General features: G+C 36.3%; 1 protein-coding gene and 1 pseudogene across 1 annotated transcript in view; one reads left to right on the forward strand and one right to left on the reverse strand.

The window, feature by feature from the left end:
• CHL1 (cell adhesion molecule L1 like) overlaps positions 1-26,251 on the forward strand; it is a 213,934-nt gene that overhangs the window by 103,591 nt on the left and 84,092 nt on the right. Inside the window, 1 exon segment of the mRNA XM_033210478.1 lies at positions 22,631-22,815. Coding sequence (XP_033066369.1) covers positions 22,725-22,815 — 91 coding nt within the window. The 5' untranslated portion in view covers positions 22,631-22,724.
• LOC117078049 lies at positions 10,249-15,316 on the reverse strand (annotated as a pseudogene).

The following is a 26,251-nucleotide window of genomic DNA, read 5'->3' on the forward strand; positions in this document are numbered from 1 at the left end:
AGCGAGACTCCGCCTCAAAAAAAAAAAAAAAAAAAGAAGATGAACACAAACTCAACACCAGAGATAATGTACCTAAAATGCTAAATAACGTGTGTGGCACAGAATAAGTATCTCAATAGACAGGAGTGTTTTTTATAATAGTATTAACAATGCTGTGTTAAAGTGCTATAACCTGGTTGACTCTTATTTGGATGGTGGAGTCTTAGTGGACAATGGACTTTGCACAAATTCTGAGTATACTTATTCTGCTGACATTTATTGAGTAATCTCCCATGTGCCAGACACTATCTGAAGTGAAATGAAAGAGAATTCCTGGTTTCCATGAGTTTTTAGTCTTAGAGAAGACACAGTCAGGTAAATAAATAATTGAAAAATATTATAAGAGTGTTTATAAAAATCTGTTTGTTAGATATGAGAGTGCAGCATACTTGGCCTCCAGAAATGTGGGAAGTTTCATCAATATACAAATTAAATATTGGAGGATGAGTGAACACTTATTGGGTAAATAAGAAGATAAAAGGCTTTTTATGGGGAGAGAATGAGATGGGCAAAGTTAGCAGCATCATTGAACATATGGACATCGGGGTGCTGCAAATTCTTACCATTGGTTCCCTTTTGGATGTTGTTCTAGGAAAATTCTGGAGAATTAGGTTTGCATCAGATGATAAATTAGCCCAACAGAAATGAATGATAATAAAAAATAGCTACCAATTTTGAGTAATTACTATGTTCCAGGTACAATATTGAGTACACATTTGTAATACTCACGACAGATTAGGAGCACATAACATCTTGACTTTATAAATGAGAATTTAGTTCAGCAGCTGGTTAGATACTGTGTTGGGATGTGCCCCCATCCCTTTCCATGACCCTGTGTGAGCTCCCCTAGGCTTAGAAACTTGCACATTGTTCTCACCTGATAGGTGAGCAGTGAAACAGCACTAGGAGGACAATTAGTCATCATTCAGAGTGTATATCAGTGTGCTTCTGCAAACACCCACAGGAACAAATAAATCTATGAATAGTGAGATTGCTTTGGAAATACAATATCAAAAAAAAGTCACTACTACCTTCTCTTTCCATTCCATCGAGATTACAGCTCCCGGCACCCCTTCAACAGGAAGTTGTTGGCCGCCTTTCCCTTGAAAGTTTTAATAGGAAATGAAAGGATCAGTATTGGGTTTCAGAAAGAAAAATTGGCTAGCAGTTGATGGAAAATGGCAGCTTAGAGAATCTGTGGTTAGAGAAAATTGTTTGAAACTTACTATAATATTTCAGAGATGAAGTAATAAGAAGAACCTAGAGTGGCAATCATAGATCAGTTGATTGAAACTAAAACTAATAAGACTTGTTGAGACCATTGAGGAGACGCAAGATGTCAGTTTGAATCACTACAGAAAGCAGTGAGGCTACTTAGATAGAAACTGCCAGAAGAGGAAAATAAATGAATCTTTGGATTTGCTGAGTTTGTGGAGGTTGAATGCTAAAGATTTTTGTTTGAGATGGAGGTAGCTTATAGGTAGGCAGGAATCGGATCTGATGCAAAGAGAGGTGATGGGATAGAAGACATGGATTTGGGTTCTGATGACTTTGTGAGAGTGAATGAGAAAGATATTCAATGGCAAGAACCTTACAAGGAGATAGCGTACAATGTGGTTAAGCTACAATTTTTGCTATATTTCTTCATTTTTATTGGCATCCAATTATTTTATATGTACTCACTATTTATTTAAACAGCTTTATTCATGGGGTGCCTACTCTGTGTAAGGCAATACCTTTGGCAATGAGGAGATGATGATGAGCAAAGCCTAAATGTTTCTTGCTCTCCTGAGTTTGTAGTCTAGTAAGAGACATAAGCATCATAAGACATCACACTAGTGAATGTATAATTCAGAACTGAGATAAGTGCTCTCATGTGAAACATCTTATTTCTAGGGGAAAAAAAGCAATGTAACAAAAAAAACCCCTTGTGATATGAATGGTTTCCTAAGAAAGTGCAGCTGTGCTGAGACCTGAAGGATAGGAGTTGCCATCTGGGCAAAAGATGATGAAAATAAAGGGTACTCCAGACTGATGGAAAAGCATATGACAAGAGATTGGAGTGTTTAGGAAGTTAAAAGAACATGTAATTGAAGCTCAAGAAGGGGAAGAGAGATGAGAGATATGTGTAGAGTCCAGACCACTCAGAATTTGCAGAATAATAAGGATTTTGATTCATGTTCTGAGTATTGAGATGCCATGGAAGGTTTCCGTTTTTTAAAAAATATTAATCCAAATCTCCTTTATGTGAATAATACAGATAGGAAGTGCTGAGGAATCAAAGTAGAGGTAGAAGGGATTGAGACCCCAGAGTGTCTACATTAGGAGGGAGCTGAGCCTCATCAAGTTCTTTCCATAGGATTTTCTTCATGCACAAATATGCATGGCTGGCTTAGTCTGCAGACCACATTTTTGGTTCACCTAGTGTTTCAGATGGCAGATGACATAACTCTGAGTAAATTCGAAGTTCTGGCTGTACCAAAAAAAAAAAAATAATAGATATGTATATCAGGAAAACGCAAAAAGAAACTGTTCTGTGATGCTTAAGAGAATTCATTGCCAACCTCCTACTGGCTACTCTAACCCGATAAACAAGCAAAAGTGACTTGTTAGAGCCAGCAGCTATATTTTGAGTACCATTATCCCTCATTGAATAATTCAGCACTTAATGGTGGTGATTTTGGTTGCTCAGATAAGGTATTCTTTTGCAATTATGTAGCTCTTTGTTGAGATTCAGCATTGTCTAGTTAAAAGTATGAGAAGCAAAGCAGAATTCTTGCTGTGAAAATCACTACTTCTAAAGAGATGCGGCATTGCCATATAGTAGTTACATTATGCAATTATTACATGGAAATTACTTGCTTTTCTGTAGTCTTTTTCCAGAAAGAAGACACTCTTTTTTATTATTATTATACTTTAAGTTCTGGGTTACATGTGCAGAACGTGCAGTTTTGTTGTATAGGTATACACGTGCCCTGGTGGTTTGCTGCACCCATCAACCCATCACCTACATTAAATATTTCTCTTGTTATCCCTCCCCAGCCCACAACCCTCAACAGGCCCTGGTGTGTGATGTTCCCCTCCCTGTGTCCATGTGTTCTCAATGTTCAACTCCAACTTATGAGTGAGAACATGTGGTGTTTGGTTTTTGGATCTTGTGGTAGCTTGCTGTGAATGATGGTTTCCAGCTTTATCCACGGCCCTGTAAAGGACAAGAACTCAAACTTTTTTATGGTTGCATAGTATTCCATGGTGTATATGTGCCACATTTTCTTTATCCAGTCTATCACTGATGGGCATTTGGGTTGGTTCCAAGTCTTTGCAATTGTGATTTGTGCCATAATAAACATACATGTGCATGCACCTTTATCATAGAATGATTTATAATCCTTTGGGTATATGCCCTGTAATGGGATTGCTGGGTCAGATGGTATTTCTAGCTCTAGATCCTTAAGGAATTGCCACACTGTCTTCAGCAATGGTTGAACTAATTTACACTCCCTACAACAGTGTAAAAGCATTCCTATTTTTCCACAAACTCTTCAGCATCTGTTGTTTCTTGACTCTTTAAAGATGGCAATTCTAGCTGGCATGAGATGATATCTCATTGTGGTTTTGATGGTTTTGATTTGCATTTCTCTAATGACCAGTGATGATGAGCATTTTTTCATATGTCTGTTGGCTGCATAAATGTCTTATTTTGAGAAGTGTCTGTTCATATCCTTTGCCCATTTTTTGATGGGGTTGTTTCTTTTTTTCTTGTAGATTTGTTTAAGTTTTTTGTAGATTCTGGATATTAGCTCTTTGTCAGATGGATAGACTGCAAAAATTTTCTCCCTATCTGTAGTTTGCTTGTTCACTCTGATGATAGTTTCTTTTGCTGTGCAGAAGCTCTTAAGTTTAATTAGACCCCATTTGTCAATTTTGGCTTTTGTTATGATTGTTTTTGGTGTTTTAGACAATTCTTTGCCCATACCTATGTCCTGAATGGTATTGCCCAGGTTTTCTTCTAGTATTTTTATGGTCCTAGGTCTTTTTTTTTTTCTTTTTTTTTTTTGAGACGGAGTCTTGCTCTTTCGTCCGGGCTGGAGTGCAGTGGCCGGATCTCAGCTCACTGCAAGCTCCGCCTCCCGGGTTTTACGCCATTCTCCTGCCTCAGCCTCTGGAGTAGCTGGGACTACAGGCGCCCGCCACCTTGCCCAGCTAGTTTTTTGTATTTTTAGTAGAGACGGGGTTTCACCGTGTTAGCCAGGATGGTCTCGATCTCCTGACCTCGTGATCCGCCCGTCTCGGCCTCCCAAAGTGTTGGGATTACAGGCTTGAGCCACTGCGCCCGGCCGGTCCTAGGTCTTATGTTTAAGTCTGATCTATCTTGAGTTGATTTTTCTATACGGTGTAAGGAAGGGATCCAGTTTCAGTTTTCTGCATATGGCTAGCCAGTTTTACCAACACCATTTATTAAATAGGAAACCTTTTTCCCGTTGCTAGTGTGTGTCAGATTTGTCAAAAATCAGGTGGTTGTAGCTGTGCGGTGTTATTTCTGAGGCCTCCATTCTGTTCTGGTCTATATATCGGTTTTGGTACCAGTAACATGCTGTTTTGGTTACTGTAGCCTTGTAGTGTAGTTTGAAGTCAGGTAGCGTGATACCTCCAGCTTTGTTCTTCTTGCACATGATTGTCTTGGATATGCAGACTCTTTTTTGGTTCCATATGAAGTTTAAAGTAGTTTTTTCCAATTCTGTGAAGAAAGTCAGTGGTAGCTTGATGGTGATAGCATTAAATCTATACATTATTTTGGGCAGTATGGCCATTTTCACAATATTGATTCTTCCTATCCATGAGCATGGAATGTTTTTCCATTTGTTTGTGTCTTCTCTTATTTCCTTGAGCAGTGGTTTGTAGTTCTTGAAGAGGTCCTTCACATCCCTTGTAAGTTGCATTCCTAGGTATTTTATTCTCTTAGTAGCAATTGTGAATGTGAGTTCACTCACGATTTGGCTCTCTGTCTGTTATTAGTGTACAGGAATTCTTGTTATTTTTGCATGTTGATTTTTATCCTGAGACTTTGCTGAAGTTGCTTATCAGCTTAAGGAGATTTGGGGCTGAGACAATGGGGTTTTCTAAGTATACAATCATGTCATCTGCAAACGGAGACAATTTGACTTCCTCTCTTCCTATTTGAATACCCTTTATTTCTTTCTCTTGCCTGATTGCCCTGGCTGGAACTTCCAATACTATGTTGAATAGGAGTGGTGAGAGAGGGCATCCTTGTCTTGTACTGGTTTTCAAAGGGAATGCTTCCAGGTTTTGCCCATTCAGTATGATATTGGCTGTGGGTTTTCCATAAATAGCTCTTATTATTTTGAGATATGTTCCTTTGATACCTAGTTTATTGAGAGTTTTTAGCATGAAGGGGTGTTGAATTTTATCAAAGGCCTTTTCTGCATCTATTGAGATAATCATGTGGCTTTTGTCATTGGTTCTGTTTATGTGATGGATTATGTTTATTGATTTGTGTATGTTGAACCAGTCTTGCATCCCAGGTATGAACCTAACTTGATCTTGGCGGATAAGCTTTTTGATGTGCTGCTGGATTCTATTTGCTAGTATTTTATTGAGGATTTTCACATCAATGTTTATCAGGGATATTGGTCTGAAATTGTCTTTTTTTGTTCTGTCTCTGCCAGATTTTGGTATCAGGATGATGCTGGCCTCATAAAATGAGTTAGGGAGGATTCCCTCTTTTAATGTTGTTTGGAATAGTTTCAGAAGGAATGGTACCAGCTCTTCTTTGTACCACTTGTAGAATATGGCTGTGAATTCATTTGGCCCTGGGCTTTATTGGCTGATAGACTATTGATTACTGCCTCAATTTCAGAACTTGTTATTGGTTTATTCAGGGATTTGACTTATTCCCGGCTTAGACTTGGGAGGGTGTATGTGTCCAGGAATGTATCAATTTCTTCTAGATTTTCTAGTTTATTTATGTATAGATGTTTATAGCATCCTCTGATAGTAGTTTTTATTTCTGTGAGATTGGTGGTGATATCCCCTTTATCATTTTTTATTGCGTCTATTTGATTCTTCTCTCTTTTCTTCTTAATTAGTCTGGCTAGTGGTCTATCTATTTTGTTGAGTTTTTCAATAAACCAGCTCCTGGTTTCATTGATATTTTTAAGGGATTTTCGTGTCTCTTATCTCCTTCAGTTCTGCTCTGATCTTAGTTATTTCCTATCTTTTGCTAGCTTTTGAATTTGTTTGCTGTTTCTTCTCTAGTTCTTTTAATTTTGATGTTACGGCGTCAATTTTAGATCTTTCCCGCTTTCTGTTGTGGGCATTTAGTGCTATAAATTTAACTCTAAACACTGCTTTAAATGGAAAGAAGATGTTCCTTAAGTGACTTGGTGGGAGCTTTTATTTTATCAATTTCTTTCTGATAAATTATACTGGTAGTCATATCTGGCCACAGATAAACTTTATTTCCTTTTTGACTGTTAGCTATGTTGAATTCAAATTGCATGCCAAAGCATAACATTTAGGAAAACATCATATCTCTAGAGTTATAATTGATTTGTGCTAATGATATGTTAGTAGAAAATAATGACAGTTTGATTTCTTTCATTCAAAGGAAAATCTCTACAGTAAGGAAGAAAGTATCACGGCTAAAAGTAACTTTTAGTTAATCTCAGGTTTTATCAAAATATTTACAGAACACTTTGTCTTAGTCACCTGCTAGTCACTCAGTGTATTTCAATTACCACAGTATTATCTTTGGAATGTAAAAGAAAATTATTCTAGAGTAGAGTGAATACTTAGAAATAGAAAATATATCCAATAAATGAATTAGTTAGGAATGTTGACATAATTAATAACATTTGCATTACTGATAGTGACCTCTGCCCTAATTATAACTTTATAGCTAAAGAAGTTTAAGATCTTTCACATTTTTTCCTTCAGTAATCCTTTTTCCAAACTGAATTTCGAATGTCTAGTAACTTGTGATTTTTCTAGGAAAAGTCCACGGTCTTTACCTGTTTGTTCTATAGATAACACTCTATAACTTGCCTTTTTCACTTAATAAAAAATAATAGATATGATATCATTTATACAACATATATAAGGCATACTATATGTTATATATAATATAAATGTACATATAAACAAATCAAAATGAATATAAATGTCTGAAAGTGTTCATATCTTAAATGTTTTCTGGCAGGGATGGGGAGAAGGGAGTTGTATAATCTTCAACTTTTTACTGAATACGTTCCTTTGCCATTATTTTCTGTTACAATAAGAATATATTTTATTGTAAAATAAGTAAAAACAAATTAATTAAAAATGGTATGTGATAATAGTAACTGTGTAGTTCTTAGAAATATTATCAATATTGGAATCAAAACACATAAGACTATTAAACATGTATTTTTAAGTAAACTGCCCACTATATCCAGAAAATTGAATCTAACTGGTTATCATGCAAATGAAGAAGATAATCAGTTCAAAAATGACATATTAACTGATATTGCCTTCCTGTTCTTATTTCTTATTCATGGAAAATGAGGACAAGATATGAAAGGTTTAGGGATCTAAGTCATTGACCCAGGATTTGGCATTAATTTTTCTCATAAAAGCACAGGGAATGATCAATCAATGTTGACAGCTCTAATGCCATCACAGGAGCAGAAGATGAGCCAAAGGAAATTACGAGTTTCTTATAAATTTATCTTAAGTATCAGAAATCATACTTTGTATCTTATGGCTTGAATAGAATAGGTTTGCTTTTAACGATTTTTATAGTGAGAAGATTAAAATTTCTACCAACATATCCAAAGCACTGATACATCTGTTAAACTATTTGCAACAAAAATACGTATACCTTTTTGAATTTGAATAAAAATATCTCCCTTAAACAACCTCTGGTATGTGATTATGCATAAATATTCTTTTCTTAATATGCCCCAAATCTCTCTGATTATAGTTGGTTTGCTTTGTTATTTTCCCCTTGAAAGTTTTGAATTGACAAGAGGGATGTTTCTGTGAACTATAGATTTTAGGGGAAAAGAAGGCTACAGTTTTTTGTATCACTATTTGGCCTTTAGCATTTTATAACGAGTTAATTGTCTTTAACCAAAAAATTTGCCTCAGAGAATGGAAAAGGAAATGTGGTAACAAGAATAGAAACAATGCGAGAAAATGAGTAGTTATGAAACAGTATAGAGATAAAAAATCGAAGGTGAGATACCCCAAACCATGAACTATTTATCTTAATCATGCAGCCTTTTCATCTCTAAAAGAATCTATTAGTGTCATATTCAAGTGCTTAATGTTCACTAGCAGTTGATAATTATCATGACCATCCCTGTCAGTACAAGACCTTTAAGTGCCTTTTGATGAGCTAAGAAAAATAAAATCATATTCAAGTACCAATGGTTGGAATTCATGCTTTAAATACAACCTTAGAAATGGCCTTAGATTAAGGCTAATGGTGTATCACTGACTCAAATTTCTAAGAGTATATTTTCTGACAATGCTTTCATATAGAAAGTTTACCGCAGATAGTAGTTTCTTCATATTTGCATCCTGACCTAATTTTTGGTCATTAGGTTACTTTTTATAGGTATCAATAGTTCCCAAGTCCTAGAGAAAAATGAGGGTTTTTGTTTTCTCTTGTAAGCTAGCTACCAGATGCTATGTGACAAGGACAATCTTAGGATGAAATAGTCCAGGCAAGCAAATATGTATTAGCCATCAAATGTACACATGTGCTTATAAGTATGTGTACACATGCACAGGCATGCATGCACACATACACAAACACACACATCACAAAATTGTACCCTGTATTCTGTCAGTTTGATGGAGTCCCAGCTGTTAAACCTTTGAGGCATTCTGACAGAAATCTGCAAGAAAGCTTCACTAGAGGCAGACGAGATGATGTTCCAGCTGCAGGATTCAGCTACCTTTTCAATTGGAGTCATAGAAAAAAACACTTATTGCAAAAATGAATGAAATCCTAAGCCTGGAGTGCAATGAAATTGTGTTTAGGCCATAGAGCTACCTTGATTTTTTAATATCCTGTTCACGCAAGGGTGCTTGTGTCTGAGCAAACATTTCTAGCAAAATCCACCAATATATACAACACTGCTTTTTTTTTTTTTATGGATCATTCTGCTAACATCCATTATAGTGATTAAGCCATACTTATACACTTAACATACTTTACAGAATAAAGATACCTGAAGTACATAGAGTAACCAGTGCTACTACATTTTACTAGAGATTTGATTAAGACCTTTTGAATACTGACTGACTATATTTATGGGGTACATTAACATTCAGTAGCCTCTATATTATCACACAGCCTATGCTAAAGTATTTTAAAGTAAATTTCAGAAAAGTTAATGATTCGTTTTTGTTGACACTTAAAAGAACCACTAAAACCTACGAATATTGTTGGCCTTAAGTAGACACTGTAAAATGAATGAGGCTGAGTGATATTCATTTAAAGTTCTATTAGCCTTTATGGAAGTATTGTGGCAAGCCCAGCAATGTTTAGCTCAGTGTTTTACATTCAAATCCATATTTACTTTAGTGAGTATTTCAGAAGTTTAATTTCTTAGTTGTATTTGGATGAATGAGAAAATAAAAGGAATTCAGAATTTTCTCAACCATCTATACCTATGCAGAGTATATTCTTTTGTGGACACATGCATGAAATTCATTCATTCATTCAGAAAGATTTATTGTGAGTATTTCCTATACTTTAGGTAAGCACAAAAAGAATGAATAGGATCTGGCAACTGCCTCATAAAATATACAATCGCCTACAAATATGTAGACAAGGCAAGTACAAAAAAATTGTGAGCCCTTGTTTATTTTAGCTTTATAAGTAGTGTGCTCACTGCTGGTATCCACCTGAACAATTTGATTAACACAAAAAAGTGGAAAAGTAGATTAAAACCATCCAAAACATTGGGAGAGATAGATAGATAGATAGATAGATAGATAGATAGATAATCATGCAAACATAGGGAGACAGATAATATATATAGATTATATTATAGAACGATATAATATGTTATAATAATATATAATAAGATCTATATTATAGAATACATATAATAGAATAATAAACACCATTATTACGTGAGCTAAGACAGGAAGGAAGAGCATTTGTTTGCCTCTCCAGGCCTTGATTTGGCTCAGTTAGAACTCCAGCTCCTTGCAATCTAGCACATAGCCATCTGCTTAGCCACGCTGACTCCATCCTTATGCAATGCACGACAGAAGCTTGCCCTACTGGAACTGCTCCTCCAGAATACTGCTGTTTTGGGCATTCATTTTCCTTTCATTATATATTTTTTTCTGAATTTGTTTTGGATCATTTTTTGTTTAAAATCTCTTCCTCCTCAGGAGTCCACCGGGCCCCCTTCTTGCGGCCCCGGACAGTGCATAGTTGAACTTGTACTGCTGTTGCTAAGGTGCACTGCCAACCAGCAGCAAGCAATTCCTCACCAGGGTCTTGGTGCGGACCGGCTCGCTGTGGGTGACATTGCAAACAAGATCAATGATCCTTGTTTTGCGAGTTCAACACTCTCAGCCACAGAAGTTCCCATTTCCAGCCTCAGAGCACAATATTTCTTATTACCTCCCCACACATAAACTGTGTGGATGTGGCGGGGGCCAATTTTAGTGTTGGCAGTGGGCATCGCAGCTCAGACTTCTGCTTCTTATGGCGGTTCTTTCTCTTGCCCCTGTCTTCTGGTACTTGTGCCAGTTGTCCTGAGAGATGCCCATTGCTGGGTGCTGGTTGGAAAGAGAAACTTAGGTATATATTTTCTTTTTCTTTTTCTTTCTCTCTTCCTTCTTTCCTTGCTTTCTTTCTCTCTCTCTCTCTCTCCCTCCCTCCCTCCCTCCCTTTCTTTCCTTCCTCCTTCCTTCCTTTCCCTCCCTCCCTCCCTTCCTTCCTTCCTTCCTCCCTTCCTTCCTTCCTCCTTCCTTCCTCCTCCCTCCCTCCTCTCTTTCTCTCTTTTCTTTTTCTTTCTTTTGTCTTTCATTTTTCTTTCTTTCCTTCCTTCCTTCATTCCTTCTTTCCTTCCTCCTTCCTTCCTTGCTTTCTCTCTCTCTCTCTGTTCCTTCCTCCCTCCCTCCCTCTCTTTCTCTCTCTTCTTTCTCTTCTTTCCTTCCTTCCTTCCTTCCTCCCTCCCTCCTTCCTTCCTTTCCCTCCCTCCCTTCTTTCCTTCCTTCCTCCCTCCCTCCCTTGCTCCCTCCCTCCCTCTCTTTCTCTCTTCTTTTCTTTCTTTCTTTCTCTCTTTCTTTTGTCTTTCTTTCCTTCCTTCATTCATTCCTTCTTTCCTTCCTCCTTCCTTCCTTGCTTTCTTTCTCTTTCTCTATTCCTTCCTCCCTCCCCCATCTCTTTGTCTCTTTTCTTTCCTTCCTTCCTTCCTTCCTTCCTCCCTCCCTCCCTTTCTTTCCTTCCTCCTCCTTCCTTCCTTGCTTTCTTTCTCTTTCTCTATTCCTTCCTCCCTCCCCCATCTCTTTGTCTCTTTTCTTTCCTTCCTTCCTTCCTTCCTTCCTTCCTTCCTTCCTTCCTTCTTTCCTTCCTCCCTCCCTCCCTTCCTTCCTCCCTCCCTCCCTTCCTTCCTTTTTCTGAAATGGTCTCACTCTGTTGCCCAGGCAGAATCATAGCTCACTCCAGCCTGAAACTCTTGGGCTCAAGCAGTCCGCCAACCTTGACCTCCTGAGTAGCTGGGAGTATAAGCACATGCCCTGTGCCTTGCTAATTAAAAAAAGAAAGAAAATATTTGTAGAGATGGGGTCTCACTGTGTTGTCCAAACTGGTCTCTAACTCCTGGCCTTAAGTGATCCTCCAGCTTCAGCTTCTCAAAGTGCTAGGAATACAAGCATGAGGCACTGCACTTGCTCCTATTTTTTCTAATTAGTTTTCTACTTTTAAATGTAATTGTAAGTTGTAATCAAACATTATATATATTATCCTTTAAAAAATTCCAAATTTCTTGTTACAGTTAAATTTTCATCATTAGTTTCCAGACTCAATGAGAGTCATTGTTCTATTAATGGAAAATAAGGGAAAGTCATTTCAGCTTACCTGGAAGTGCCTCATTTCCTTTTTGAAAATTCCTGCCATGGTATTGATCAATGTTGATATATATGTGAAATAAATAAAGAGGAGATAAATAGAGGGAACAGTATTTGATAACAGGAGAGTAGTAGAGAAGGAGAAAATAAAGTTTTAAAAATGAACATTCATGAGCTGGGCACGGTGGCTAGCACTTTGGGAGGTCAAGGCGGGAGGATCATTTAAGGCCAGGAGTTTGAGAACAGCCTGGACAACATAGTGAGACCCTTAGCTCTATAACTTTCTTTTTTTTTTTAAATTAGCTGCGTGTGGTGGCAGGTGCCTATAGTCCCAGCTACTAGAGAGGCTGAGGCAGGACACTCACTTGAGCCAGGAGTTTAAGACTGAGTGATTGCACCACTGATGTTATCAGTCTTCTGTGATTTTAGGTGTCCAAGATGGGAATGAGTGATGAAAATCTGAAAAAGAGTTAAGAGGATGTTCTCTCTAATTTACAAATATATTTTTGAAGTTGATTTTTTGTTATAGCTTAGAAATCTGTCATATATTATTATTGCTTCCTCTCACATATTACAGTTTTTCTTTCCAGGAAGAGTTCATCTTTTAGTGCTGTTTTAGGTTCACAGCAAAATTGGGCAGAATGTACAGAAATTTCTCTTATACTACCAGTTCTGCACATGCACAGTCTCCCCATTATCAACACCACCAGCAGTGTTGCATTTGTTACAACTGATGAACCTACATTGACATATCAATAACACCCCAAATCTATACTTTACATTCGGGTTGCTTTTGGTGTATATATTCTACGGGTTTTGACAAAGGTGTAGTGACACATATCCACAACTGTAGTATCATACAAAGTAGTTTCGCTGCCATAAAAATCCTGTCCTCCTATTCATTCCCCCTTCTCCCTTAACCCCTGACAACCACTTGTCTTTTTACTTTCTCAACAATTTTGCCTTTTCCAGAGTGTCATGTAGTTAGAATCAAACAGTATCTAGCATTTTCAGATTGGCCTGTTCACTTAATGTGCCTTTAGGTTTCCTTCACCTGTTTTCATGGCTGATAGTTCATTTCTTTTTAGCACTGATATTCCATTGTCTGGACACGGTGCAGTTTATCCATTTACCTACTAAAGAATATGTTGGTTACTTTCAAGTTTTGGCAAATATAAATAAAGCTATTAAGCATCCATATACGAGTTTTTTATGGACATAAATTTTACTCCTTTGGGTAAAAACCAAGGAGTTCAATGGCTGGATCATGTGTGAGCGTTTGTTTAGTTTTGGGGGGAAACCATCAAACTGTACTCCAAAATGACTGCTTCAATAGTAATGCATACACTATATCCATAATTTATTGACCACACAACTTTTTTTTTTTTTTTACCCAGTATGCTATAGCATCAGTATCCGTCACAGTGAGGGTTTGCACTTTTCAGGTAGGACTGTTCTTCCTTGGGCAGGACTGTGCTGAGCACTGCAGGTCGTTTAGGATCCATGGCTCCTGCCCACTAGATGCAAATAGCCCTCCCCAGTCATGTGACAACCCAAGCTTTCCCACATAATCCAAATATCACCTGGAGGAGAGATAGCACCTTGGTTGTAATACAAAGGGCTAGGGGAACACAAATAGGTCTTACTCTCTTATGAGTTGGCCATGTGGGATGCTCCAGGAGTGAAGCTAGTGGAATGTCTTTAGTGACTGAAAGTCTTTAAGAAGTGTGAGAAGTGATTACCTAGATTTATACATATGTAAGTTTGCTGAGCTGTACACTTAAGTTTCGTGCACTTTAGTACATCTGAGATTTTTACTTAATTTGAAAAATAGTCCCTACATGAATTTCACAGGTATATAAGTTGTTTTCTGAGAAATAACTCAGAAAATCACTTAATGTTGGAATTATTCTCCATCCTTGTAGCCAAATGACCATGAATTTCTGTAATTTTCTTTCTTAGTCTCCACTATGAAACAATTTGAATTAGATGTCATTACCGTATACTATTTTTTAAGAATCTTAGATGTATAGTTGGAAACCAAAAATATATATATATGTGTGTTTTTATATAACCTATATGTATATATAGGCTATATTCAATTATATTCCAGTTAGAGTTCAACCACAGTAATTTGCTATTTAAATAAATGATATTATTAATGCTATTAGTTTATCCCACATTGTTACTAACTAAAGCTGACATTTTCCCAATAAAATCAATTTGCTTATAATAACGTCAACATTTCTTTGATCTACTGTATAAAAAATATGCTGACTCTGCAGGGATGATGAGTTAACACTCTAAGCAATTCTTTTGTCTTGTCACTGCAGTATTATGAGACATGAAAGAGTGTTTCAATGGATATAGCTATAATGTACAGTGTTTCCTTTGTTTTCAGAGTAAAAAGCCATTAACAGTTATTTCAGGATTACTGTGTTTATGACACTTGTAAATTGATTTATGGTATTAGCCAGGCAGGTGATTGAACAAAAGCCTTTTAATTTTTGTGGGTGTGTTTATCCTTCTCAGCTTCAAGATGTTGAGTGATTCAGATCACACTTCAGGCTTATGGAAATTTGCTAGAGTCCTCCCCATAAGACCTGATTCCGAACCAGGGGAATAGTTTAACCTAGCCTGATAATCACATAAAAAGGAGTTTCATAAAGTGACACTTGAGGTCAGAGGGAAGTGAAGGTGACATCCACTCCATCATGAAAACGTCAAAAGGCTTTATATAAGACATCTTGCTTGATGCAGCTCAGTGATTCTTAAGCCATTTTATCACAGAGAGAAAAGAAAATTTAAACATTTCCGAGTTATAGCACTGTCTTAGACTATTATATAAATCCATTGAGTTATTTTTAAAACTATAATTTGGATGCCAGAGTCATAAAATATCTCTTCCTGCTGGCTATCATAAAAGTTGTTGATCTATTTCAAACATCCTGAGTAGAAAAATGTTGTTTAATGATTTTGCGTGCATGAAGTTAATTTCAATCTCTGGAATTCATAGTAGCAGAAACAACTTAATGCTGTTTCTCAGTGAAGAGGAATGTCAGCACAGCATGCATTTTTTTTTTTTCCTTTATTTTGGCTGTATACATTCCACGTTGTCAATGAAAATGGCAGATGGACTGTCACTGACATTTCTGCTTTGTGTAGTTGCTGCCATAGAAATGAAAAAGTTTTAAAAATAGTGATCATAAGAGTCGCCTTTTGTTCATTGAATTTGCCGTGTTATATTTTCTTCTTGGAAATTTGACCTAAAACTGTGAATAATTATTGAGAAAAAAATGTCAAGGATTTTAAAAAATCACTAAAATAAAATGTGCTATGTCAAACCAGCTGCCTTTATAAGCTGCTTTTTGTCCATTTATCACACTTGTCAGATTCTATTTCCCTCTAGGATAAAGTAGAAACCTCTTTTTTAAATTCCAGCTTATAAATTTGAATAATATTATTTGCAAAAGGAAAATCAAAGCATTTACTATTCATTAAAGCCATTAGAGAACCATAGTGCCAAAGGTTTTGTGTAAACATGACACCATGACTGTTAGGTGAAAAAAACAAGTGATTATTAGGAAATGATTATTATTCAGAATACATTAACAATAGCCTTGGATCTTTAAAGTAATTTTAATATAATTTGTTTTAGTGTTCAATTTATAACGGTGGAATGATCTATAATTGTCCAAACTGAAAATTTAGTCTTAACCATTTTTATGCATTGTTGCCTTTCTATGCCTTGTTAATGGAATTTAAACAGTCTCCAGTGGAAACACAATGCAAAGTTGGTGAATTAAGGATCAAAGCATTAAAGAAAAATGAAGGAGCATTGTGTATACTAACAGCTACCAAGACTTATGTGATTATGTACTATAAAATGGGCTTACATTTTCTTTAGGTGGGCTATAACTTTCAAAACTCTTAAACCAAGGCAGAAAAAGCATTGAGTTACATTAGTTGCTTAAACTAAATATACAGAACATACATACTGATGTTTAAAGAAACCCCACATTTTCTCATGTTGTTCCAACAGAAGAGGTGCAGACAGTATGGTAGCTTTAAGAAAGTCTTTTTTTCTGTTTGTTTTTTGTTTTTATTTTAGATGTATGCCATTCTCAAGACTTTGTCTACCTTTTGCCTAAAGAATCTCCGTACTGCTGTTGAAATATTTTAAGCTGATTTCTGATTTCTGATTTCCAAAGACTGAATAAACATTAAAAATGTTTATATTAAAAAAATGTTAAAATGTACCCCCAAATAGAGAGATTAGCATAACCTCCCCCATTCTTTCTCTTTCTCTCCATATATATTATTATATATTATAATAATATATATATTATATACATATATATCTGCTTCAGCAATATTCATTATTGCATCGATTTGTTTATTCTAGCTCTTCTACCTAAATTAGTTATTTCTACCTTTTAAACCATCCCAAAACACTGATTCAATAAAGGAAATATTTATTATTGTTCTTAAGTCTACTGTTTCTTTGGGAAAGTCTGCTGAATTTAGCCAGTCTTGACTGATACTGACCAGCTGGTTCTAGCATCTGTATTCAGCTGACAGTTTGTGTAGGGCAGTCTCATCTAGGATGGCTGCCATTTTACATTTAGTGGCGGTCTGTCTGTTAGCCAGGATGAGTGTCCTTTTATTTATTTTTTTTGAGACGGAGTCTCGCTCTGCGGCCCAGGCTGGAGTGCAGTGATGCAGTGGCGCGATCTTGGCTCACTGCAAGCTCTGCCTCCAGGGTTCACGCCATTTTCCTGCCTCAACCTCCCCTGTAGCTGGCACTACAGGTGCCCACCATCATGCCCAGCTAATTTTTTTTTATGTTTAGTAGAGACGGGGTTTCACCGTGTTAGCCAGGGTGATCTCGATCTCCTGACCTCGTGATCCGCCTGCTTTGGCTTCCCAAAGTGCTGGGATTGCAGGCGCGAGCGACCGCGCCCGCCCGGCAAGTAAAGTGTCTCTTATCTTCCAACAGGGTAGCCCAGGCTTCTTTTTAAAATAGCCGAGCAGAGTTTTCAGAGAGACACAAAGAGGAAAAAGGTGTAAGGCTTTGTGAGGCCTAGACCAGAACTCATTCTAGGGTCAAAAGCCTGCCAGATTCAAGAAGTGAGGAAACAGCTTCTTGGGAGGAGCTATAAAGTCTTATTACAGAGTGTGTGACCACAAAGTGGGGAAGAGAATCAAAGAAGTTTTTGCAATCAATCTACTGCGCTCTCGCACTTTTGGGGAGAGTATTTTATATCAATCAATATAATTTCACCACTATATACTTTAGAGAATACGCCTTTATTTTGTAAGTTGTTATGATTTTGTAACTCTAGTAGAATCCACAGAAGTTAACCATGCTCCTTGGATCAGAATATTAGTAGGCGGGACTATATCCTCATGGCCACTATCAACGCAATGATCATCACTATCACTAGTATTAGCAAATTTTATTTATTTTTCTCTGCTAATGATACAGTACTCCACTTAAATCTCATAAGTGTGCTATACAGCGGCAACCATCACCCCAGTTTGTACAGATGAGTGAGAAGGTTGGGTGACTGTGAACCCAGGTTACACTAATTTTCCCATGATCTTATCACTAGACATCACTTTGTCATGTGACCAGTCAGGTGGCCACAGTAGCTTTGCACTTACTTGGGAAGCCAAGTAGAATGGACAAGGACTTAACCATCTCTCTTTTCCATTTCTCAAGGAAGAATATGAATGTAAATTAAGGGAGCAAGTTTTTTCTAGATTTGCCACCATGGAGCACTTTTAAAAACATCAGAGGGATTTATGTAGTCACTTTATAATACTCATGATGTATATGTTAGAGGTTTTGTTTTGAAGAGGCAAATAATTTTATTTCCTTTTTGTTATGTTGAAACTTGCCCTAGGAGGTATGCATGCTTGTCCATGTTAAATTAATGTCCTGAAATCAGTGTATTCTTTTTTTTTTTTTTTTTTTGAGGCGGAGTCTCGCTCTGTCGCCCAGGCTGGAGTGCAGTGGCCGGATCTCAGCTCACTGCAAGCTCCGCCTCCCGGGTTTACGCCATTCTCCTGCCTCAGCCTCCCGAGTAGCTGGGACTACAGGCGCCCGCCACCTCGCCCGGCTAGTTTTTGTATTTTTAGTAGAGACGGGGTTTCACAGTGTTCGCCAGGATGGTCTCGATCTCCTGACCTCGTGATCCGCCCGTCTCGGCCTCCCAAAGTGCTGGGATTACAGGCTTGAGCCACCGCGCCCGGCCAATCAGTGTATTCTTAATTCTTATCCCACTAGTCATACTGGAGAACCCAAGAGAGTCAGGAAGGTTCGACTGCATTGAAGTGACTGCACTGTCTGGGGTAGATATCTGGGGTTCATTGTCTCATGCCAAGAAAATGTAGAACACGGACACACATGAGGAGTTTAGGGGCAGAGGTTTAATAAGCAAAAGAAAGAGAAAGAAAGAGAAAGGAAAACAGCTCTCTCTCTAGTGAGAGAGAGGGACTTCCCAGAGGAAAAGCCTGGCCTGCTGTGGATGCACCATATTTTATAGGCAGGCTTGAGGAGGTGGTGTCTGACTTATGTAGGGCCCACAGATGGGTTCGATCAGGTGTGACGTTTACATAGTGTGCAGAAAAGGCTGGCCACCTTACCCTAAGTACCCAAATATTATTAGGTGACTGGGCTTTCCAGTTGACTGGTGCCATCTTGTCTGCTCCTTACTGTACATGTGGCTGGCAAAGGGAAGAGAAGATGGAACCGCCATTTTTGAACATGATTGGCAAAACTGCCAGGGTCTACGTCTGCAGTTCTATTTTGCAGGCTGCTCTTTGTTAGAAAATGATTTGGGGGTTGCTTTTCATTGAAAAGGAAAACCTTGCCTAGGGGACTCTGGTACCCTCACTATCTGCCTAAGTAATTTCTTCTTAACTCCTGTATCAGTATGATGTGACACTGAGAGAGCTATTAGGCTGGTGCAAAATTTATTGTGGCTTTCGATGGCAAAAACCACAATAACTTTTGCACCAAGCTAAATTTTTCCTTTGAAGTGGTTGGCAGGGATGATTTATTTTTCCTAAGGAAGAGCTAAGATTGTAGGAATATTTAACCCAGTTTACCTAGATTCATAAAAATTAATAGATTCCTTTGTGGATCTGAGTTGATATCATTAATATAAGCTATCAGACATCAGCTTCATGTGACTTAACTTCAAAAATATTTTAGTAAGAGTATAACTGGAATGTTTGTAACACAAAGAAAGGATAAATGCTTCAGGTGATGGATACTCCAGTTACCCTGATGTAATTATTCCACATTATATGCCTGTATCAAAAGATCTCATGTACCCTATAAATACTATGTACTCATAGAACGTAAAAACTTTAAAAAAATTAGTTCTTGCCTTAGTGCCAGCTCCATCCTGAGTTTCAACAATTGCTATTATATTTGAGGCCTGGCATGAGGCATTAAATGCCATTGTTTCAAGAAAGATAAATGGGAATATAATTTTATTGCTATCTTACTGTTGCAAAATGACATTCCTAAGCAACGTACCCTTTATGAATTCTGACAATGAAATTAAGACTGACTTTCTGTTTTCAATCTGAAAGCTATTTTGGAGCTTTCATCATCAGCTAATGGAGTCTTACTTGAAGGGGGTCACATTTAAATTTCTAATAATTTTTATGTTATAGCCTGTGAACATACAAATTTCAGGTAAATTGAAGCTAATTCCTGCAGGAGGTAAGGTCATATTTAGAATTAGTCATTATTCATATTCTGAAAAGTGATGATGTCATTATGGGAGAGAATTTCTTGGGTTAAGACCATGCACTTAAAACTATTAAAATTCAAAAAACTGGATCACCATTACTGAATAATTAGTATCTGTAAGCTACTTTACTACAACAATTAGAGACCATTGAACTTACTGCCCTAAATCAGGAGATTAATGGAAATTGAGAGTGTTCTCACTTACTTGGCTATCTGGTTATTCTTGTTCCCTATTTCAGAGGTGAGATGATGTAAAATATTAATCTGGAAATATGATCTCCTAGTAGCATAATACTTTGGAAAGTCTTGTTCCTTACAAATAAAGGGCTACTCACAAAACACATATATAAGATGCTCTTAAAGCCATCAGCACTGAATGTCAATGGAACCAAATATTAAATAATAACTAGATTGCAAGTAAAGATTGATATATAATAAACAATGACTTTAGATGACTATTACCAAACTGTTTCCAAAAAAAGAAACAGGAAAAGGAAAATTCAAAGGGCAGGGTGTTGATATTTTCCTTAACATTTTTGTATTAGTAATAACTACATGGTTTAATGTCTCCCAGCTTTGCACAAATATGTAGGACTCACTTTTTGTAGTTAAGGCAATATTTTGCTTTTTATAATGAAAGCATTTTCCATGTTTTATTTCATTGATTAGGATAAGTCATTTCATCAGAAAAGTGGCATCAATTAGCATAGTGACACATTTGAAAATATGTGTTAAATTTACCAGTAGAAGTTAAATTACAAGCATAAGTTATTTGTCATTAGAAAATATTCTGAAGCATACAAGAGTCATTTTTCCCAATACCCATTTTACAAACAGGTCAATTGAGGTCAGGCAGAGTAATGCCATTACTCTAATTCAGGACAAAGATTCACAACTTTTTTGGAGGGTGAGGGTAGTATTTTCTTTTATGATTAATATAATTTTGTTCTCAAAGTAAAACATAAACAGTATTGCTGTTCCATAAGACTCCTAAAACTATAAAACAACAGAGATTAGTTACTACTTTAAATTTTACCAATCTGTACATATATTCAAAAGATACAGGTCCATAATCTCTTAAGATGCAATTTAAGGTGAAATAATAAAGCCGAAATACTTAGAATTTAATATAAGTTTAATGGCTTTAGTATCTCTGTATTCGTTAATTTTTTCACCAGTTCTAAATGAACATATAGAGTAATTGATTTTTAGAAAACAAAAGAAAATTACATACCTGAAAGACTAATTATCACATTTTGGAGCAAATTGTTATATTATTACCTTCAATAATACATGATAGACAATGTACAAACAATGTTTAGACATCTATTATCACACTGTTTCAGAAAGAAATGAAATCATAAGAGAAAGTAAAAAAAAATTGAAACCTTAATTCTTATTCTCTTTCTGTAAACTTTGGAATGAATAAATATTCTGTTTAAATGAGAAGCAACTTATCCCTTTGTCTTCTGCTGGAACCAAACTCACATTCGTAAATTTCAGTTACAAAGGCTGGTTATTCATTTGTTCTTTATTTTTTCTTTCCTCGATCTTGCTGGAACTATCTATCTTCTATTAGTGTGAAAACTTTGAAGATGAAAAGCTATTTCACCAGAAAAATCAATGATGTGTGTTTGTGATCCTTAGTAATGACTCAAATGGGTATAGATACCTAATATAAAGAACTGAGTAAAAAAGAACCACCTTTTAAATAAAATTGACTAAATGAAGTTTTTCTCTTAGCCATTAACACTCATCAGTCATATACACCATGGAATACTACACAGCCATATAAAGAACAAAACTGTGTCCTTGCAGCAACATGGATGCACCTGGAGGTCATTATTCTAAGCAAATTAACACCCTCATTTAGAAGTGGACGCTAAACACTGAATACACATGGACATAAAGATGGAAATAATAGACACTGCAGACTACTAGACGGGGGAGGGTGAGAAGGAGTGAGGATTGAAACACTACCTATGGGCCGGGCGCGGTGGCTCAAGCCTGTAATCCCAGCACTTTGGGAGGCCGAGACGGGCGGATCACGAGGTCAGGAGATCAAGACCATCCTGGCTAACACAGTGAAACCCCGTCTCTACTAAAAAATACAAAAAAACTAGCCGGGCGAGGTGGCGGGCGCCTGTAGTCCCAGCTACTCGGGAGGCTGAGGCAGGAGAATGGCGTAAACCCGGGGGGCGGAGCTTGCAGTGAGCTGAGATCCGGCCACTGCACTCCAGCCTGGGCGACAGAGCAAGACTCCGTCTCAAAAAAAAAAAAAAAAAAAGAAACACTACCTATCGGGTGCTATGCTCATTACCCGAGTGATGGAATCATGTATACACCAAGACTCAGTGGCACTCAGTTTACCTATGTAACAAACCTGCAAAGGTACCTCCTGAATCTAAAATAAAAGTTGAGAATGGAAAAGAAAAATCACTCGTGTGTGTAATATGATACCTTCCAAGTAAAACTTCCTCTGACTTACAAATGTGATTTATTGGAATAGTTTGTGGTTTACAATAGAGTGTATATTCACTGTCCTTTATTTTACATAGAAAGAGGAAAAACTAATTTCATTCATGTGGAGTTATGAGAGAACAATTTCATAAAGAGGAAATATACTGCCAAACCAAAAAAAAAAGCAAATGTATTTACTTTGTTATGTTGAAATTTTAGAGTTTATGAACTAACATGTTATTCTGTTTGTTTTTTTAGTTTCCAGGTTAACTAAGGTCTCAGCTTTAAACCAAAAGTAAGAGGAAACATTAAGATTTTCATTCTTTCTGGGTTATCTCCTTCCTGAAGAGCAATGGAGCCACTTTTAAATGGAAGAGGATTCATCATATCTCTAATTTTCTTCCTGTTAAAACTCTCAACAGCAATTGAAATACCACCCTCAGGTAAAGTTATAGCATTCAGTGCCTATTAATGGAATTTCATATTTGCATTTTGATTTTTAAGTAGAATACTTATGGATTGAGGATGTGACTTTTCTCCATATTTCTATATATTCTTTAGCAATCTGTCAAGAGAATTCATATTTATCTTTTTTGTTTTGTGGGTGGCTGATACACGACTGCTGTAATTATTTTGCAACCCAGGCTTTTAGTTCATCATGCAAACTTAGAACATAACGAGAATAATAACCTATAGATAAGTTAGCATTTTTCCATATGTCTAGGATTATCTGCAATATTACCAAAAATTTCACTTTTATATACTTAGGTTACTTAATCAAGATCCAGAAATTACTGGCATTCAACCAATTATGTCAAAAAGGAATTGGATAAACTTTGTATTCTTTTTCAAAATGATTATATTTAAGAATGAAAACAATGAATTAGCAAAATAATAAGCCATTTTACAAGTAAAAGTATAAGATGATATACCAACTCTCAAAATCTATAGCATTATATAGTGTGCATTCATATTAAGAGGTTAGACAGTAGTTTGATGGAAATATATAAATACATATTCTAACACATGTTGGTAAAATGGATGCAGATTTTTAACCATTATAAATCAGTTTGAACAAGTCATGGTAATTAATAGTTAAAAAAAATACATCAGCATCAGCAGGACATGGTGATACATGCCTGAAGTCCCAGCTATTTAGGAGTCTGAGGCAGGAGGATTGCCTGAGCCCAGGAGTTCAAGACTATAATGTGCGATGATCACACCAGTGAATAGACATTGGACGCCAACCTGGACAATACAGTGAGACTTTGTCACACACACACACAAAAAGCTAAAAAAATCTGCAAACAGAACGTATGCAATAGTATATCAAGTCTGTCGCAAGTTTTTCTTATATTACAGGCATATGGGATCTAAAAGACCCGTGAGAGGTTATTAATACATTTTTATCCACATAGTTCAGGAATAATCTCTATTGTCTCTTTTGTATATATTTTGGAGAGTTATTATATTAGAGGTATGTGTTATTTATTAGAATCTTAGTATTATAGGTGATATTTGTGGATCTTCTAAATTCTAGAGAAATAGCCTTGAGCTCATAAAATTTAATAAATGTTAGAAAAGTGTTGAGACTTAACTAAAATGTTGCTTTTGAAGTACTCAGACAGGCTGAATGTGAATAGAAAAGGAAACAACTCTCTGACTATACGTAATATAATGTATTTAAAAACTATTCTAAAGGCCACCTTAAATTACTTGATACAGCTATTTTATAGTATATACTTTGGAAAGCACTGCAATTGTAGTTCCACCCCCCCCCCCCCCAGGTAGAAACCCCTTCTCTATTATTTTTAGCAGATAAGTAAGCTCTGTTTTGACATTTCCATTTCTTAAGAAATTCCACTTATCTGACCTACAAATATATAGACTTAAAGTCTGCTTTACATTTGGCTGAAATCTTTCAGCCTCCTGAATATATTAGATTTCATCACTGACCAGCCTTTTTGTAGAAATGCTGGTCAGGAGACTAAAGTACCTTCATCTTTAGTGAATTCTTTTGGTTTGAGTAAGCAGTAGCAGGTTAAGAGCAAGCTTCTTGGTAATCCTGTGGGAAAAGGTTAGTAATTTCACATTGTCTTCCCGATAGCAACAAAGATGCCACTGAGATTCCTGATTCAGATTCCTGACCATAATCTCTGGCATACAAATTTATTCTTCATCATTTCTTACTTTGTCAGTGGTGAAGGATATGAAATTTTGTATTAATTCCTGGCCCACATTTTTATTCTGGTTGTCTCAGTTACTTATGCATTTTCATGCTATAATGTCCTTAGACAACAATTGTTATAAAATATTAATGTCATGTTTTCAGAACATCTGAATATTATTCATTTATTTCAGGGCTCTAGAGCACTCACAAGTAAATGCAACTAAGGCAGGTATCCAGTTTGAATGTCAAGGAGTCTGGCGTCTCTATAACTGGCTTAATTATAGAGGAAAGGATTTATAATGTAGAATACATATTCTTATAAACACCCAAAGGTTATTAGCTCCAATCCCCAAATAATTAGTTATTGCTGAGCTTTTACAACTTTAGCAAATTTAGGAAAGAATAATGTTCTAATAAACATGTTGTTCACAAGTTATTAGCTGATATCTAAGGGACTGTGGCCATTGTGTATCATCCCTCACCATTTATAAGTGCAATAAAATTTAAATAGTATGAATTTGCAATAAGCTCAAGTCTCGCTCTACACAGAAATAGTAGTAATCAGAAACAAAGTAAATGTGAATGAAAATACAGATATTTTGCATGTTGGTTTATGAATATCCAGTAGATAAACACTGAACTTGAACTAATATCCATAAGCTGGTAAAACTCACTTATCAGATTTATTAGGCAAGAGTAAAAATTAAAAAAAATAGAATTAATAGAAAAAAATTCAGAATTTGGAAAGGTGTTTAGTTTTTATTCTACTCTGGCTATCACTGCTCAAAATCTGGTTTGCAGAATTATTGGGGCCCCAGAGATACATCCAGATGGTCTGTGAGATCAATCTGTTTTTGTAATAAACCTAAGATGCCATTTTTTCATTTTCAATGTATTATCCTTCGCTCTGATGATACAAAAGTAATGGTGGCTGGGCATGGTGGCTCATGCCTGTAATTACAGGGCTTTGGGAGGCTTGAGGTCAGAGTTCAAGACTGACCTGGCAAATGTAATGAGACCTCATCTCTAAATATATATATATAATATTTATATATTACATTTATATATAATATATGTATATATTTATTATATATTTATACATATTATAAATTTGTGTATATATTATATGTATGTGTGTGTGTATATATATATAAATAGCTGGGTGTGGTGGCTCACATGTGTAGTCTTAGCTACTTGGGAGGCTGAGGAGGCAGTAGGATCATTTGAGCCCAGGAGGTTGAAGCTGCAGTGAGCCATGATCATACCACTACATTCCAGCCTGGCATTGGCATCAAACTTTACTAGTAGTCAGATGATACTTAATGTCCATATACTTAGAGTAAAAAAACTCTCAAAACAAAGCAAAACAAAAACAGTTTTGCCTAAGATTATAATTGTTGAAGCACTTATAAATTATTAATGTTATTAGTTAACTACCTTGGAATACATACTTTCTAACATTCTAGTGAACTGGGAAGTAGGTATAAAATAATTCTGCTATGTATCAAAGTGTCCATTTCTTGATTGCATGATTGCTTGAGTCTCTAGCTGGACATCATCTTCACTTTAAAGTTATGACTGACAAATTATGGTTTCTCAAATAGATATAGGTCAGATATTTTCCTGAAAGTGAACCAAGTGAGTCCATTCACTTCAAGGTAAACGACTGACCATATATAAGTCACTGATAAAATGACTTATCAGTGAGT

The sequence above is a fragment of the Trachypithecus francoisi genome, unplaced genomic scaffold, assembly GCF_009764315.1.
Source record: "Trachypithecus francoisi isolate TF-2019V2 unplaced genomic scaffold, Tfra_2.0 Lachesis_group0, whole genome shotgun sequence".
In the NCBI taxonomy this organism is placed as follows: domain Eukaryota; kingdom Metazoa; phylum Chordata; class Mammalia; order Primates; family Cercopithecidae; genus Trachypithecus; species Trachypithecus francoisi.